General features: G+C 44.3%; 1 protein-coding gene and 1 long non-coding RNA gene across 3 annotated transcripts in view; one reads left to right on the top strand and one right to left on the bottom strand.

Annotated features, from left to right (window-relative positions):
- LOC143302671 (uncharacterized) overlaps nt 1–19,213 on the bottom strand; it is a 211,579-nt gene that overhangs the window by 134,970 nt on the left and 57,396 nt on the right. The window lies entirely within an intron of this gene.
- On the top strand, nt 5,007–7,496 carry LOC117158578 (uncharacterized). Of its 2 annotated transcripts, none has more exons than XM_033337640.2 (3): nt 5,007–6,287; nt 6,353–6,605; nt 7,039–7,496. In XM_033337640.2, the coding sequence occupies exons 1-3, from the start codon at nt 6,202–6,204 to the stop codon at nt 7,138–7,140; spliced, it is 441 nt and encodes a 146-aa protein (XP_033193531.2). In that variant the 5' UTR covers nt 5,007–6,201; the 3' UTR covers nt 7,141–7,496. The 2 variants fall into 2 exon arrangements, with proteins under 2 accessions (XP_033193531.2, XP_033193532.2); XM_033337641.2 differs by having other exon boundaries at nt 5,014–6,287; nt 6,371–6,605.

The raw sequence follows: 19,213 nt of genomic DNA, 5'->3' as shown, positions 1-19,213 counted from the left end.
GTAAAATTCAAAAATGTGCTATCACGCTCTACAACCTGCAACTTGTCGCTCGCTTAATTCGTTGATATTATCAGTTAATCGATTATAACGCGAGACCGTGCGAGAATTCGTTCGATCGAGCGGTAACCGATACATCGTTCCTATAAATGAAGTTTTCCCGTACTTTCTCCAAGATTCTCGAACGAAATGGCAGAAAACAATACTATCGGTTAACGTCGCGCCTGATTTATCTCCTTTTGTTAATTTCCTTCTCCCAGAAACGAGACCCACCACCACGAAACTTTTATCGCCAATGAATCAGAGGAACAATACGCAACGCAGACGCGCGGCCACGGAATACGATATTCCATCGGACCCGAACTCGATCAAGTATGATTCACCTGACTATCAAACGCGTCAATAAACACTCCCCGAAGCGAATCGGACAGCGGCGCCGAAAGGTTGCGTTCACGGATCGTCCTCGACGTGTGTCTTCTATAAATTCCAACGAGAGCTGGAACGTCCGCGTCCCCTGGAAACTACTTTGTTTTACAACTCGACACTCGTGTCTCGTCTCTATGCGTACGCACGAGCGTTTGTGCGATCGCTCGCTTACGCGCGCGCGCACGATAGTGCTCTTTGCACACAGAAATCGGCGTGTATCGGCTCGTAACCGCGTCGACGTTCTACACAGAGCACGCGCTGCGTTCAATGTAAAGCGTTAAAACGCTACGTGATCAAATTCGACAAGTGACCGGACACTCGCCACTCCGAGCCACCATTTCGCGCTCGTCGCAGGAATATCAAGCAGAGAGATCGTTAGAAACGTTTTAGAATTAAGCGTGCCTTTTGCCCGGGGCCCCTCGCGCCGGGTATCGATTAGAATGGAACGCGATTCCCGTTCGGTGAAACTTGGTTAATGGAAATTAGCCGGACGACTCGCGCGACCGTCCTTTGCCCGCGATCTTGAATGACAATGTTCGACCTAGGGGAATTTCGGTGTGCCTGTCGCAGTGTCGCAATCGTGTCGCGAAAAAACCTTTTCGTTATTTTCACGGATAGAAGAATCTTTTTTCACGCGAAATTCATATTTTTACGGATGCGATTCAAGAAACGGAACCTAAGTGATTCGTTTCACCTTCTGAGCATGTATCGTAGCGAAAAGACGTTTCGAGAATTTCCTGTATCTTTGCATATTGCAAGCATATGTGTATGTGAATACGATATTGCCAATAACGGCAACCTTCGTCAGGTAGGAAAATTTGTTGCGTAAAGGAAACTTACCACACTCGTATTCTCTCATGCTTCTAAAGTTAATGTAAAGTTCAATATTCGAATGTCCGATAATAAACAAGACTAAAACGTTAATTTCACAGACTGGATATTATTTTCTCGCATACGGAACGTTCCCTTAAACGTATTCCAAGGATTATTCCCGTAGAACGAAACGAGAACATCGAATCGAGCCGCAATCCGTATCCTCGCTATACCCACGGCAGTTGCAACTTGTTCCTTATTAGCGACAGTCGCGAGCAGTGCCGGAAGCAAGAGAACAAATCGTTCTCCGAGACGGAACGCCTCTCGCATGACCGCGGTTGAGAAATCCCATTCGTTCGGTCCCATCGTCCTCTCTCTCCTTCACGAAAGTCATCTTCGGGGAATTTACGGAGGTGTGCGATCTTACAAAATCGCGACCTCCCACCCCTGTGCAACAACAATGAGCACACTAATACGAACGCGAACACGAGATGCTCTCGATCGAGCGTCGGCTATTTTGAATAGTTTCCCACAGACGCTCGGCGAAAAATCCGCACCAACGACGGAGATCGAACGTCCACGCGTTTCGCCGTGGCATCTATGATTCACCGGTGGCGCGCAAGGAAGAAGAAGCGCGTGGAAACGGGAGGAAGCGAGACGAAAAGACTCATTATCGTGGAACGAGCATCGAGAGTCAACGTGACTTCGCGAAATAATCTCGGCCGCGAGCACGTTAACGCGAAATCAGGCGTTCGGATCGTGAGACGAGGCGAAAACGGAGGCAACCGTCGTCCGTGTGACGCCGTTTCGAAGCAAAAGCCCGGTAAGGATCACCTTGATCCCTGAAACGTTAGGTTCAACGTCATCCTGCGTAAAACTATTCGTCTCCGTTAAAACGAGAAGGCTCGCGGGTCGGCTCGAGCCTCTCGCTACCCGTATCGCGGAATTAGATTACGTATCTCGCGTTTGCCCCGTGATTTATTTATCGCGCCGGCCTCCCCGAGGCGTGCTGCGGTTTCAACACCTTTTGACGCGTGTATTTACGATTATGAGAATTACACAAGGCAATTAGAGCCGGCTGGCCGGTATAAATACGAGTAATTGTGCGCCGCTTCGCATGGCCGGTACGCGCGACCGGCTTAAATTACGCGCTCCGCTGCGGAAAATCGAGCGATGCGCACGGTGCGCGCCGCGGGAATCGCTACGATTTCGAATAATTGCGCCATCGTTTTTCACGATCTCGTACATTCACGACATGCTCTACCTTTCTGCTAACTCGTTCGCTGGTGTTTGATTTTAGATATCGGAAATACGAATCGACGCTTTTATCGAAATTGCACGATGAAGAACGAGACGATACAGGAAATTGGAGAGGCTTGCTTATATAATAGAATGTAATAGATGTTATTGATCTAAATATTTACGGAAATACATTATGGCATATACTTAAGGCGTGACAACGAGTAAAAACATAAAGAGATCGTAAAGAGTCGGAAGAAAAAGTTTTTAACTCGAGCCAACGTTTGTATGTTTACGAGGAATAAAGTACTTTATTATACGATACATATAGGGATAAACGACAAGAAGCTTCTCGTATCTCCATCGTTTCTCGCCCGATGCTGCCTAATATCCATACTCGAGGACCGAAGGATTAATAACAATCGAATGGAGAATAACCACGATTAGCGAAGCTTCGGCGTGGGAATGCAGGAGCTTCGCAGAAATATCGTCCCTGGCGAACTTCGAAATTCGATTTCGTGATTGCAAGGCGTATCTCGAGCGCGTTCGGTGCCGCCTTAGAGACGGTTATTGCGCTCTAAAGTGCTACAAAATTGCACGCGCGTCGTGATCGCACCGTCTCTAAAGGGGAGAGCGAGGGAGGCCGGCGAGGGAGAACGAAAACACGGGTACGATGGACGGTTACCGTTCGATCCTTCGGATCTCGCTTGCTACAAGGGTTAGGCCTGTTCGACCAAACCACGACGAGGATTGAGCGCGGTCGGATGGCTCATTTTCACCTGGGGTTACCTTTGGCACACAATCATCCGCCATTAAGGCCGTCTGCAAAAATTTCGAAAACACCGGAATATCCCTTTACACGGGGCGAGCAAGAGGCGATCTCGTGGTACGCGCATAACCCGTCCGCGGCTCGGGTATATCACGAATAGCCCCGTGATCTCGCGGCATGATCTTTCAAGATCGAGAGTAACAGTCGAGTGGAGGAAGGATGGGGGAATACGAGGGGGCGAAACGATAGAGCGAGACGCGAGCAGAAAATAAGACGGTGTCGAAGCAACGAGAAGGAAGAAGAGAATACGGTGTGACGAGAAAGGAAAAGGGAGAGAGGCAACGAGTGCTAGATCTCGAGCAACGATCGGAGATCATCTTCCCTCTTCGACCGGCTCTTCTTCTCGTCCACGATCCTAGAAGGAGGCGGCGGGGGCGAAAACTACGAAGCGCTACGTCGGCGTCGCTCCCGCCGCCGCCATTATCAAATTATTCACTCACACCGAGCGCCATCTATCTTCGGGCTCCGCGATCCTAACGTGTTATTATTTGATCCTCACTTTGTTAGCGATCTGACTCTAACAGCCTCGCGATATGTACCTGGTAGATCCTGCTCGCTGATCTGGAGTACTTCTCACGATCTCGCGCCACCAGCTCGCCCGAGACCAGGCCGACGCTTTCGGAACGACGAGCGGCTCTCTCGCCGCCGAGCTCGTGCACGCCAGAAGCTGCTGCTTATTCTACGACGGAGGCGAGGACGATGGAATGGAAACTCGCGCGAGATTCCACAGAAAGATCGCTTCGGGATAACGCTCGAGAGATAGCTGGCCTAATAACTTATTAATTTACGGAGACGGGATAGAGCGACGTGGTAAAATTGATCGATATACCTGGTATTTTGTATAACGCATTTGGTATGTTTCAGGGGTGAAGCGACGGAATCGATAAAAGTGAAAGGGCACGTGAGAAATTCACGACTCGGTCATGGTTGCGCTAAGAAATTTTTAGTAAGGAGTCGATCTATTTTATAAATTATATCTGCATACGAATTTCCAATATTTGCAGTATTTCTATATGTAAACGAAACACCGTTGATAGTAAATTCTTAGAGTATAACGCGTTTAAATAGAAATTAAGAGTTGGTCGTTATATCTCACACTACATAAGTATACGATTTCCAATTTCTACGGACCACGTGTAACGTGTAATTCGACTGCGGTAATAGCTGTAACGAGCGAAAAATCAGAAAGATCCGAATAACTTCACGCGACCCAAAATATTCGACCACCTTCGAAGGAAAAACGCTAGAGACCGTGAGAGGAGCAAAGGTCTAGGGGTTAGCCAAGATACCGTTCCGCGTGCGTGTATATTCTGCGGGGTACGGAAGGTGAATCAGCCGACGGCGGGTTGCCCCACGACTCCGTTTTTCACGGGAATCGCCACGAGGTGAGACGGGATGGATCGCGAGAAACGTTGCCAGTGCCGGCAACAACAAGGGCAGGCCAAGGGATCAGAAACGGCGAAACTTTAGAGCTAGGGGTGAGGGGACGAAGATGACCGTAGCTCGTGAGGATCAGGCATAGGTAAGTGGCACTTATGTTTAATACTCGAGTGTGGATGAGTGGTCGGTCCTGCACGCGATCCTCGCGTCGGCGAGGTCTTTCCTGACCTCGCGTTCGCTAGAACCAATTTCCGCGGATAATACGAGCGCTCCGTGAATCTCGAGAGAGAGAGCGTTCCCTTAAACTTTAAATGGAGCACGGAGTTAGATAAATACCTTCTCTTCCACGCATATCCTCGTACTCATATTCTTTGTTACATTTTACGCGTCCGAGAATTTTGGACAATCGCACGGATTCAGCTTGGTCGATCGATTCCTAAATCGATTAAGATTCAAGCGCCAGAGGTGCTTGAGATTAGGGTGCGAAAGAGCACAGCGCACATCTATCGAAAATTTGAGATCGTCAACGCGTTTTGTCTAAAGCGAATGAAAAAATTGTAAAACAGAGAAAAAAAAACACACAGTACGATGTAATGCGTGGAAAACTGAGTCGGTTTTTTAATAGTACTTCGTCGAGCTATGTTGCGTTACGTCGCTCTTTTGTATCGTACAACGACTGCGATGTGAAAGCCTGTAGCTTCTACATTGACAAAAATGGCTTCTTACAAAGAATACGGCTATTTTTGTGGCTGACTGTATATCTAGTTCTAGTTTTATTTTATATAGCGCTGGAAATGCCTTATACACTTCCCTGTTCACGCTTCAGCAGATGCGACAATTAAAACGTCTACGCGTATTATTATCGGAATTAAGGTTAATGTCGTTCGTCCTGATGACGAGCAGAAAAAAAGCAGTTAAACTTGCGACTTCTGTTTGAAGCGCGGGAAAGTGAAAGGCGCGAAAAGGCCGCGTCGAGCCGACGTGAAACCAAGTAATCGAACGTTTACGTAGTCATGCGTAATTGCGCCCCACGGTCGAAGCCACGGTAATCTCGAAACTCGTTAAAAATCGCGCTAATCCTCGTTACGTGCCGTTTGTTCCAGCTTGTCATTAGCGCGAATCCTCCGCGAACGATCGTTTTAATATCGTTCACGGTTCTTTCGAAACGTCGAACGTTTTTCGCACGCTTCGCGAAAGCTGTTCTAGATTAGATGTGCATACGCAAATATAGACGCAATTCTGTGCGAAAATAACGAGAAAATCTTGCCGAAGATTTATTTTGTTTGGAAGGTGAAACTAGAGCAAGAAGGCGCTGAACCGTTTTCGAGCGGCAATCGTAATAGCTTAAAAAAGAAAACGATCGATAGGCGAGTTGCAATCGTTTTTCAAACAAACCAACAGCACGGCAACGTTCCGGCCACGCGAAGTCTTTCGCGAAATTCTAAGTAAATTATCAAAATTCTTTGGTCGCGGTAGATTCTACCAGCGAAATCGAAAATAGTAAGGCGATCTCTATTATGCCTCTTCACTACATCAAGAATCCCATGTACGCACTTTGTCTCTTAGCGGCAGTTTGCGTACGACAACATGTGCAAAATAATAGGTATGAATTACAAGGAAATGTTAAACGGACGAATATCTTTGATTAAAAATATACTTTTTAATAAGATTTCGCCGCATGTACAGAACCGACCAAGCATTAACGAAAGGCGTGTCGTTTCAAACTCCGACGACAGTGCACAGGAAATTGAACGAAGCGAATTTGAAGACGGTAACTAACCCGAAGAAAGAGCTTAACTACGTGGAAGTTAATCGGAAGAAACCGGTAAACCTCGAAGAAGCAGATTCGTTGGTTCATTGCGTGCAGAACTTCGCTGAACGGGCTCGGCGAATCGTTAACGATATTCGGACGAGCATACCGGTGAGTCTGATGTCGTATTTAACTTTCCTTTATTAACAATGAAGAAAATTGAGGGGTTGGAGTGGTAAATGAGGTACAGAGAAAAAAGGATAAGGGCTGGAATAATTTATTTTAACTTTTCTGGCTATTGTAAGATAAAGCGTAATAAAACACGAAAGTACGATATACCAAAAAGGCTACACATCGCGTATTTCTTTCCGTTTGTTCTCTCTCTCTGAATTGATAAACCTTGCAAATTCGAAATAGCGTTCAGTGCTAAATGATGTAAAAATTGTGTCAAAAATATTAAAAATCTCTAGCTTTCAAAATGAACAGAAATATATGGCTATCGAGATTCCAAGCTTCTCGGGTACACCACGTTTGTCATCTCGACTCCTCAATTAGAAATGCTCGAAATAAAGAAACAAACTCGAAAATCTTATTTCTTCGTCAGGGTTCCAAGTCGACAGAATCCATTGATCCGCTAACTTCGTCGAACATTCTAGATTCGTTGCTTTACTTAACGAGCGACGTCGGAATCAAATGGTTAGCCTGATGCACCGATTTGCGATGCGCTAAGAATCCATCGAAGAACTGTCGTTTGACCAAGGCCAATGTGGATTAAGGGGGGAATTCGCAAATGATCTTTGTCAATCGACGGTAAAGAAGATAAGAAAGTTCGAATGTTTGCTGTTCTGTCGTAGACATCGAGGTTATCGGACGACTTGAACCGAAGAAGCTGATAAAACCATAGTTTGCTTCGCAGGTGGGTCGGTTCGGTGCTGCGCGCTCAAAAGGCGCCAACGAGCGCGCACGCACCGAACATGACACCGAAGCTGACACGCGAGTGTATTTGAACGCTCGTTCGTTTTCTTTTCCTTCAAACATTTCGTTATTTAAAGATGTAAACGTTGCAACGATCATAAATCAATAAATCCTCTTGAACGAAATCGCATATTTATTCGTCGAAGCAGCAAATATTTCAATCGTCTCGCGTTTCGATCGATCGTTTAAGACATCGCGAATTATTAATTTGTATTTTACGCGAGCCAACACCCCACGTTTTAGATATTAGAAACAGCCACGTGAACTATCTACGTGGTTGGTAACGTCGTTAATAACGTACGAGCAAAATTATATCGGGAAATATTTCCGTGGCGAATACAAAGAGGTTAACCATTGAATCCTCTGCCTGATGGACTTCCGTTTCCCACACCATTTCGAAACTCCACCCTGGAATATCAATAACGAACCCTCCCCACTCCTGCAATCCGACTTTCGCTACGTTTCCACAAGCCAACTGTCCCACGTTCCTCCCCACGAAAAAACCTGCTTGCTCATCGTGCACGGATATTTATCACTCGGATCTCTTTTCGTGGTCCCGGAGCGTGTCTCGCAATCCATCCGTCAGAAGCGGTCGAGCGGATTTCCAAATCTCTCTCGGAGGGTTTCGTAGCGGTTGCGGGCGGACAGAGTTCGAGCATACCAAGGCTCATTTGAATTTTCCCGGACAGGATGTGCACCGCGTGCATTTCAATCCCCGGGGACACCCCGACGAATTATGGTCGAGCGAGATGGCCCCCTCTGGAGGCGCGAGGAACGAACGAAGAGGGAAACGGTATACGCGGATGGTAGTTTAAGAGCGAACGCCCGGTATCCAGGGCACGTCCGGAGCGCCGACAGAACTTATTGTCGTGCGCACGACTCGTCGGGGCATTTTAATATTTCCGCTGAATGCGCCGAGAAAACGGTCGAACGTGGGCAACCGGCGACGAGAAAACGAAAGGAGACGAAAAAAAAAACAAAGAAACGAGAAAGAGAAGAAAAATGAGAAAGAGGTGAAAAAGAGAGAAAAAAGGGAAAGAGGAACGCGCAGACCGGAGGCGAGGAATCGTTACGCGACACTGCCACTGGTCTTGCGTTTTCGACTGCGTGACAGGTGGAGTGGCCACGGGGAACCCTTTGTTTTTTCTCCGGAGTGAGAGACTGCTCGCTCGTCGAGACAACACCAGCACCGTTTAGAGAGGCTGGCGCCACGAAGCGCATAACGATACTCGAATTTAAATATTCACTCTCCGGGCCGCGTTGAAAATATATTGCCGACAGTCCCCTTCGCTTCTCGTCGAGACGGACCCCGGCAAAACCATCTTTTCTTTGCCGCGAATTTGTGTAAGGTTTTGTGAGCTGTTGCTGTTTCGAACAATTAGCATGTTGGACGAAGTTTCGGAAGGGAACCGATTGTGTCTTGAGTGTTTTCGCCAAATAGGACGCACCAATGGTGACTTCTTTCTCGTGTTTATTATGTATTCTATTGTGCCAAAAACCTTTCATCTTTTATCGTATCGTTAAGGTTTAACGGCGAGTGCTACCGACTCGCGTTGCTCCTGAGAATCGAGAAATTTCACGTGTTGCTACGATATATACCATTTCGTCTACGTCAAAGTTTATACGCTTCGTTTAAAGAGTTTGAATAACGATTCGATCACACGTATACGATTCTTCGACGATTTCAAAGTAACTCGTTTCCAATAAATTTAACTTGTCTCGCAAATTTCCAAATCTTGATCAAATTAAAAAATATTCGTCAAACTGTACCACGAACTGCACCAGAAGTAAATTCTCTTCGACGAAGTTACTTCTCTTTTGAGTATTACGAAATTCCTCGCACGTCCTGCGTATCTTAAATTTCGATCGAACTGAAAGATATCCGTTCTAAACAGTTACGCTATTAGACGTTTAAAAAATAAAGCAACGTCTCTGAACGAAATTACGACAAATTTCTGCGGTTTCCCCGAAAGGTCGTCGTGAGGAAATTCACTCCAGGTCCCGTGTGACGGATGCTTCCCAGGGTTCGCGAATAATCCGCTGCGTGCCAAGCACACGCTACACCAAGTAGGTATATTTCACCTCGGCCAGGAGATCTATCACTCGAAACCGTGCTCCCCGTCGCGCATCCGCTTGCAACTCGTCCCTCAGCGGCGAGTGATGCACGATGCCCGGTCGCATGGACGCGCGACAACCCCCAGATAAATCGTTGCGGGTCTCAAAGAGTGTCACTGCGTTATCGTGTCCCCTAATGCCGAACCTCGCGGTGCAAATCGTCTTGGTAGCTCGTACGTGGCACCATTTGCATCTTATGCGTACGCGGTAGCTGCGGTCCTTTCCAGACACCACGAACCGACTGTTAATGCCGATGGGCTCGCAGGGCAGACTTTTCGAACTAGCCTTTCGGACCTTTCGAGCGGTGATTCTCGCGCGAATAATATTTGGAAAAGAACAGGTTTCATTGGGCGCGTATATTTGTATACGAATCGATTCTTGATAAATCTTGGAGAGACGGAAATATCGTTGTTTGAAAAATCGAGCAGATTAGGTTGGATCGTTAGAAATTGAGCGAAGAAGAAAATCTCCCGTCTTGTATTTTGAAATTGATCGGGACATTCGCATGAAAATGCAAGGAGGAGAAAAGGCTACGAACTTCCTGATATTTCTAAAAAGTTTGAAATTCTCTCGAATTCCGTATCTAAGATCCTATAAACTCTAAATTTTGTGCAAATTCGAAATCAAACGAAGGTCCGATCGAGAAGAGAGCGAAGCACGGATCGATCTCGCGTGAGGGGGTGATTCACATCGGTTCGACGTGGAAAGAGATCCGGATGCAGCGGCAGAGTCGATTTCGTTATGTAAGCGACGGAGAAAATACCGTGGTTCTTGCAATTAGGCTCACCAATAGGGGACCACTTCGATCGCGTGCCGCGATACAACGATGCAATTCTTATTGCTACAATATAACAATTGCACCGTCGGGAAACGACTGTAGGACGCGTGTTGCAACCCGTTTGATACGTGCATCCGTTGCTTGAACTTTGATTAGAAAAGTTTAGCAAGGTATTCTTGCAACCGTGTCTCTTCGTTCCCAGGGAATAGCCTTGCCTAATCGATGGTAAACTTTGTTGCAATTTTGCGAGGAAAGTTTGAGGAATTTCCGAGTTCCGTGCTCGAGTAAGAATTTTGAGTAAGAATATTTTAACATATCTATAATCGCTTAAAGCGATTTAAGGAAAGCTTGCAAGAAGAAAACTTGTAACAAAAAGAAAATAATCCAAGCGAATTTTAATATGCGATGTATTTTAATAGAGGTAAATTTCGCTGCCGATCGAGCATCTTTGACCCTCTCGCAGTGGTCGTACTGTCGCGTATTTGCAATTAGGAAATAGAACGAATTTGATCCATTCTTGGATATCCCAAGAGTAGCACGAATCGCTCGGTATCCACCACGGATAAAAAAGTTGGTGGGAATTATGATGTTACAACTATTATCTCGTGAAATTTACAATTGTTCGTGTCAGCTTCCAGCAGCGAATAAACTAACGTCGATAAATCATTTGTTTCTACGAAAATTGGATAATCGTGTATCCAGATAACGAAAGCGAAAAGCTACAAAAAATGGGTTTGGTTTTCGAGAGGCTCGTATATCAACTCCGAAGCATCTTAATTCCGTATCAGCCACGAATTCCACAAAGAGCGACGGAATTCACGTCGCATATAGCTACGAGAACACCGTATTCACGATTACGAAACATTCGCACACGGCGATCAACGAAACAACCATCGAAGGAAGATGAACCTGCAAATGACTTTCACGCTTGCTCGAGACCATGAAACAAGATAAACGAGCTCTACCTTCGCTTTTTACCGCGTCGTATTCCCTCGACGAGTAAGACCGTCGCGGCGAGTCATCGTTCGGATCGAACCGCTCGAATCTGAGGGGAAATCTTTGATCGCACGCGGCGAAAGAAGGCGGAGAGGATCGTATCTTGCGTAGACGTCTCGCATCACCGGATGCGCGTGTGCCTCCCTCGCTTCCGGTCGTAAGGCTGACCAGGCTCATTGCCATGCTCGTCGCCACGCCCGCCCCCGGAATATGAAAACGAAATCATATTCTTTGTCTACCTCTCACCGATCGCTTCTCTTTTATCTCCATCGTTTAACATGTCTCATTGTTCGAACGGATCGAACGAACGAACACGTTGGAATTACGATTTTATGTGTTTTTATTATTCGTAGGAAACCTAGCCTCGAGCTTCGAAGTCGACAAACGATATTGGTAACTCGAAATGATAGTCAAAATGATCGGAGATATGCGTATAATGTTTTATCGCAGTACGAATCTTGCTTGACATTTTGCACGATGCTGTTACGTTTTAACGATTTTCTAGAAACCTAACCAACAGTACAATGTAACGTGTACCACACGTTTAATAACGAAACGTGTACGTTTTATCACGTCGACTCTGCAAATCTTTCTAAGTTTTCTTAATCAAAATGTTTTATGTAATACATACGATATCTACGCTAAGTGCCGAAATACTTTCGTAAGCCAGCGTATACTCGAATACACGTACAGATATATCGGCCCAAGTTAAACTTCGACATCCATTGCATTTGACTATCTAACAATCCTGCATATTCTCTGATAATTCGAATGGTAGGACTCGTGCGGGCGTTTTACGAAACGAGTAGCTGACATTCCACGAACGGAGATAGAGAAATAGGTCGTTGAACGTGCGGAAAATAGCGTAAAGGCGATTCGATCGAAGGAAGAAACGGATGATCCCTCTTTCGGTCGGCGTCGTCGACCGGCCCACTAGACTGCTTTCGTCAGGGCAGCACACGGTTTCTCAAGATCGCTCGTTAAGCCGGCAAAACCCACAACCACGTAATTGCGGCGATCATACGTTAGTTAGGTTAATAACTTTGCATTATAAATGTATTAAGCTCGAATCCAATTACGCCGGTTGCGGGATCCGTTGCGAGATTGTGCCGCTGTAACGTTGATTTCTCTCAGCGTGGCGATTAATAACTCGAAAACGGGGCTACGGTGAGATGATGTGGCAGGGGAAACGTGCGAAATTTGAACACGGAAATTAGGAATAGCATTCGCATAATTGGAGGAGACTAGCGAGAGCGTTCTACGTTTAATTCTCGAGTTTAAGATTGATGTGAAATTAGAGCAGCAGATCTTGAGAGGAAAAGTTAAACGACGCGACAATGTTTCCCAATAGAATTCCATGTAACAGATCGATAGAAAATCTATGTCATACGATACTTGTAAATATATTAAATAATCCGATTATATCCACGTTTGACTAAGGCTATAAGAAAAATGGAAAAAACAAAGAAATGGAAAGTATTTGAACGCTCAACGCACGAATATTTCCTGAAGATTTATACGTATTATACGAAATTTTTTTTAACTTCATTAATGCCGTAACGAGACACGACTTGGTTATACCAAGTATTGGTAAAATTGCAAACCAATCTGAGATTGTACGTAGAAACTACAAACATTTACAGCAAACGTATATTTAGTAATCGCCTTTTAAATATATAATTAGTACGAAAGACCCAACTAAATAACGAAGCTTACAGCTACAGTGCTATGTACATATTTTATGTATAATTTCAGTTTTGCAAACTTATCTAAGTTTGTAACGTACGTAACACGTAACGTATTTACAAAAAAAGATTGTTGTATGTATTCAAATGTTTTAACGAGACTCTGTATATATACACCTACGACCAATAAATTTTATACCTAAATGCAGAAATAATGTAATTTCTAGGTCAGTTGACCAAACACGTCAGTCACTTTTAATCAACTTTGTAAGCGATCGTGTTACGGCAGTCTACGTCGATCGAAACACCGAAAGACCGCAAATACCTCAGAGTTACACTTGCAGCTAATTGGCGATTAAGTAAGAACAGCAGTTTCCGCGTGAGTGGTTCGACATCGTGCAAGAAAAATCAGGGAACATCGGCCTGCGACAGCCCCGGATGCTTTCGAATGTTTCCCGCAATTTGCAATCATGAACGCCCAGTGCACGCGATGCGCATCTGGTGCATTCGAACGTCACGCTCTCCAGTGATTTTAACGCCTGTCAGAGCGGCATCGCGCGATCTTTCCGACGCAGCAGAGCGGAACAAAGTTTGTTCGGCTTTTCTTAGATTTTCTAATCGACTTTGTAGCATCGAGACGCCTTCTAAGCATTAGAGATCATCACGTGAAATTCAATTGAAAGGAGAAGACTCAACTTATTACGGGGAAGCGAAAAAGACGTCTAATACTTTCTTATAAATTTCCTTTCGTAGAATCAATTTCTAATGTAATTTTCATTTGCTGAAATTGCACCGTAAGAAGAAGCACCGACGCTGTCGAATGTCTCTGTAGATGTGCGTAATCTCGATAGTTTGATTATTTCATACAATTCGGTATACATAATTAAAAAATGTCTTAATCCTGCTACGCGAGTTCTTTGCGTCTCAAGCTCGTTTTAATTCCTACGGATGTTCCTTTTAATTCCTATTTTTAACGTTTTAGGGAAACCTTCGATATACAATTGAAACGAAAAATTACACACATTAATAACGATTCTTTCACATTTTCACGTATGTATCTATGAAATTTTCCAACGAGAGAAAAATACGATTTGCTATAAAATGACCAAAAGAATGGAATAAAGTTAAGTAAAGGATATAATTATATTTAATTGTTAACCTATTGGTTAAAAAAAGATTTGTAGTATCTTTTTGTATAGTAAAATTGTTTCAACAATATTTCCTCAGACACGAATGTTTATTAAGCAGTATCTATTTTAATAACCACTTACGCGTCTTCCTTTGCGTCGATTTACATGAAATAAAACTCCATGACTGTAATTACGGAATTTCGAAAAAATTCTCCAGAGACAAGCGAAAGATTCGAAACGGAGGAGGACACAATAGAACAATACGTCTGACCGAGGATACGCCGAACGAGATGACACGCAAATAAGTGTGCGAATGGTGACGATGTAACGCGGTCGCGGATGCATTCGCGAATAGAAAAAGCGAATGTCGCCAGTGGCAATTAGCTGTGCCCTGGAAAACTCGGGAAGTTGCGAAAAATGCCAGAAAAAAAACCGAGAAAAAATATCGATAATTGAGATTTTGCAACGAATGAAATTTTGCAACGAAATTCGTGATGTGTTGTAACGAATTAGTGAAGCAGCACGTTACTTCGGGGGAAGAACGCTAAACGTAAAAACGTAAAAAACAAATAAGATTCATGAGACAAAGATGCAAAGCAGGAAGTGCGTCCTAATATGTAAATGTATAATAAATAAAAAATAAACAACCAAATAAAGTTCTAAGAAATTTTTACAAAATAATTTCATTGCAACAAATAAAAATCTCAAAGATGATACAATCTCGAAGAATGGAGGAAAGTAAGAAGATGAAAAAGAGGGAGAAAGTGGAAAATGAAGAAAATCTCGAAATTGGAGGAGATCGAAAGAAAAAAAGTAAAAAAAGTGGAAGGGATGTGTGCGAGCGTTAAAATGGAATTTTAAAGAGGAAAAAGAGTTAAACAGAGCTTCGATCGAGGTGCGTCAGTGGACGTCGGCGACCGTCACGGAAGGAGGGCGTTCCATACACGCATGCACAGGATTGTGTCACAGATGTCATAACTTTACGTAATTGGGAGCCATCGTCGGGCATTTGTAAGCTGTACGCATGCGAACTGGCCGACCGGTACGCACGGCAATTTGCTTTGATTCGGTATTGTAAATTGTGTCGCGGGAAAAGTGATGTCCGTAGTTGGGAAAGCGCTAGCCGGAGATAATAGTAACGACATTGGTAAATCTTTGCAACTTTATCAAATACGTTATCTTCAGTTTTCTAAATTACTCGTATAGATGTTCCCTGGAAAACATGTAATTTCTAAAAATCGGAACGACGCTCTCGATTCTCATACCTCGTTGCATAAATCGACATCTCCCAAAACGATAAAACTTTGCTACCGCGAATCATGAAAAGATACAGTTTCATCCACGCGCAAAATAAAAAAAGACAATCGATAAAATATCACCCCTTATCAATCAGAAGTTTATCTAATTACGGTAACAAGCCATCGAATTACCGTTTCTAAACGTCTCATACGGACTATCAAAGTCGGATGCAGGCTGAATAATTCATGAAACCGAGATCCGAAAGCCGATGTTTATCCGGTCATTAATCAGCCCGTCTATGTTATAATTAATTTTTGCCAAGAATGGCCTCCGTTTCGCCTCGCGGCTCATGGCTGCCGTCCAATCTAATGGTAACCAGGTCGTTACCAATCGCTTCGGAACGTTTGCTTCCCGCGGCACACGAGGTCGGCCAATTCCTTTCGTAATTCGCCCTGATGATATGCGACGAGCGCACCACCCGCGGCCATTATGAAATAACGATATATATATTCCGCGCGGAACGCTCGAAACCGCGCCACGGTTTATATCGAGCTGTTACGATATACCTGTGCCGATACCTCCTGATCATCGCGTTTCAGCTTTGTTCGCGCCTACATACACCTGCGTACGTACATACGTCTGTGTAACGTACATACGAGTACTCGATCAATTTCACCGTTCGACAGAGGGGAAAATCGCGCACGTAATCGCTCGAGAAACCAACGAATAACGTATTCAGGGTAGCTTAATTCGATCGATAAAACGTGACAAATGATACGTTAAGTATCTGTGCAGGATTAGTCTCTATTTGGTTGAACGAAAATAACGAAAGCGAATTATTGCAATCGCAATGCGTTAAATATATTTTCAAATAAGTAAATTACAGACGAATTGTGAGTCGCTGATACAAAAATAAGTCACGAAATAAATACCCGATAAATACTCGGAGAAACTTTGTAGATCACTGCGATACTGCTTTATACGTTAATGCTCTTCGACTCTGTTCGATGAATTCTCTCGCTCCTGATTGCGTCTGTTTATTTATACTGATCGGGGGACAGCCGGAAAATTTGAACTCGACTGCGTTTGACGGTTGTATGTAGCGGCGACATTGTTTTGCTCGGAGTTCATTGATCCTTACGATACTTGTAACCTAATGGTCTTGATACTCCGAGGCAAAACAACAGGATTCGAAGTGTCCTGCTCGCGTGCCGCTACATATCTATAAATTGAACGATTACGAGGATCACAGGAAAGGATGATAAGTTTCGATTTTTGGTGATTTTCTTACTTTTATATCGTGTCACAGTTAAAAGGAAATATTTCAATACGAGATAGCTAGAAATGGAAAGAATATGTAAGGTCCAAACATATGGTTGAAGAAATGCGCTACCGTCGTGGGAAGGTATAACGGCTAAGACGCACGATATTTTATTATTACGGCAAGCGATATTTTTAAAATTATGGAGAAAGTGAAGCGACGATCGCAAATTTGGCTACGAATCAAATAATTTAGGAGCGTGGATATAGTGAATTTTAAAATTGCTCTCCTGTAAAAATCGGACAACATCGCTTATTCTCGTATGGTGATAGAGGTGTAGGGATAAGGGTAGCTCGATCAAATTGATAGAACGCAGCAAATAGATCAACTACCGTAGATATCCACAAATCGAACGGATATCGTCTCCGGTATATTACAGTAATACATAGTTTATTTTACACGTGTCTCGTTCGAATTCATTGAGTGACGATTACGACGATACCATTTTAACTTTACGATTCGCTAATTTGATGGTTTCGATTTGGAGATGGAGGAACGCGGTGCAAACGAAGAAAAACATATACGTGGGCGTGTCAGGTGAGAAGAAGCGGCAATCAATTCCTTCTGATCGGAGATTGTTAATCCCTCGCGTAAAAAGAGAGAAACAGGAGAGAGAAGCGTCGACGAGGCGAAACGAAGAAAGTACGATGAAAGAGGCAACAGGAGGAATGCTGGCAAGTCGTTGGAAGACTGGGAGAGTGAATTCTATCGGCGAAAGGAGGAGCTTGCTGCTCATTACTTAAACCACCCCCGAGAAAAAGCGGTCCCGCGAACCGGTGCCACCCTCTCAAGACGAATTAGCAAATCTAACGTAATAATTAAATTATCGCCGCCGCTTGGCCGGTTCAGGTAGTTAAAGACACGCTGTTCGCTGCGGACCGTGCTAATGAACCGTCCCGCGCAAATGGCAGTGGGAATAAATTTGAATTTCCATTACGTCCACGGTGGCGTAGATGCCTGTCTGCGAGAACACGGATCTCTTTGACGAACAGCGTTTAGAGAATCGGGACGAGTTGAAATAAAAAAAGGTTCTTCTCTAACGCTTCGCCGAGAAATCCGTTTCTTTTTTCCGTGAACTTCACGCTGCGTAATTAATTTATACAACTTTAACTTCATAAGAAAATTCGATTGTCCATCCTCTTTGTATTTTTTATTACGTACATGCATGTTTAAGTTTTGGAACAATTATTTAAAAAGTTATTCAAGTAACTAACAGAAATAATCTATGTAATTTTTAACAAACTACTCGATCTTGACGGAAGAACTGACGATAAAAAACAACAGAAATAGCCACTTCCGACACGTACCTAGTAACATGGACGAGTAAAGCAAATACGAACGAAGGTTTCAACGACGTTTTAATAACGTCGACAGGTCCGAAAGATCAGCGAAGAAAAGAGATCGATGTCGATAACCCGAATCCGATACATATGTATGCCGGAAAATAATCGTTTCTTTAAATCGGAAATATAACGAACGTGCGGCACGTATGTAACTAGCGTCGTGGCACGGCCATAAACGCGGTACAAATATCTGACATTTACATCGTTGCATATTTATTGGCGTTACTTTGCATAAACGGTCCTGAATATACATGCGCGTCATCGAGTCGCCGCGTGATAGCGAATTTCATTGACTTCAAACTCGGATCGTGGGCAATTATACACGGGCCGGTAGCGTAATGCGACACATCCGTATTTACATTTCATTTTCACCGCGATAGCCACGTCGAATTTCCATGGCCAGTTAATTGCACGCTCTGCTGTGTATACGAGTCGATCCATATATCTCGTTATATGTACGTTCGATGCGCGGCACTAACGAAGAGTAAAAAGAATGAGGTACAAATTTGAAATAGGATAAAGAAGAAGATGAAAAGAAACGACGAAGTAGCGCGCGTCACGCGTTTAGAGGGCACGAGCAAACCGTGGGAGGAAGCCATTTAGAAACCCAATCCACCTGTTAATCCAATCGCCACGAAGCCGCTTGAGAACGACTTTAATCGAGTGCCACCTATGTTCCTCGCTCGACGACCGTCGGTGGCAGTGTGTGTCCTAGGAAAGACCTGGCACGCTCGATTCCCTCCGAGTTAAATTCGATGAATCGAACACACCGTTGACGGGGATTAATCAACTTTCGTTGGCCAGGTGAGAAACCTCTGACGTCTTCGTTGCAACATCGGGTCGGTGAAAAAAGAAAAAGTACGAAAGAGGGGAAAAAAGAAGGAAAAGAAGCGTCCAGCGAAAGGAATGGATAATAGAACGAAAGAGAGGATCGAAAGAGAGGAAAGAGGGGGGGGAGTCCGTAGTCAGAACGGTGCGAGAAAGTGCAGCACGACGATCACGAACGTATTATTGCCTTATTTTCATTTCTGCGACCGGCGATCGTGTGTCTTCGCGTAAAAGTTCAAGACGTCGATTACGAAATGCGAATCCGCCGTCTCGAGCCTCGTGCGTGCTGAGGTGCCAGGGTCGACACGTTCGAGATCGAGCTATCAGCTCGGCCGGTCTAACGAAGATCGATACATTCGTTAATTAACG

The sequence above is a fragment of the Bombus vancouverensis genome, chromosome 5 (assembly GCF_051014615.1).
Source record: "Bombus vancouverensis nearcticus chromosome 5, iyBomVanc1_principal, whole genome shotgun sequence".
In the NCBI taxonomy this organism is placed as follows: Eukaryota; Metazoa; Arthropoda; class Insecta; order Hymenoptera; family Apidae; genus Bombus; species Bombus vancouverensis.
Note: the sequence above shows the minus strand (reverse complement) of the source record. Positions and strands in the feature narration are given on the sequence as shown.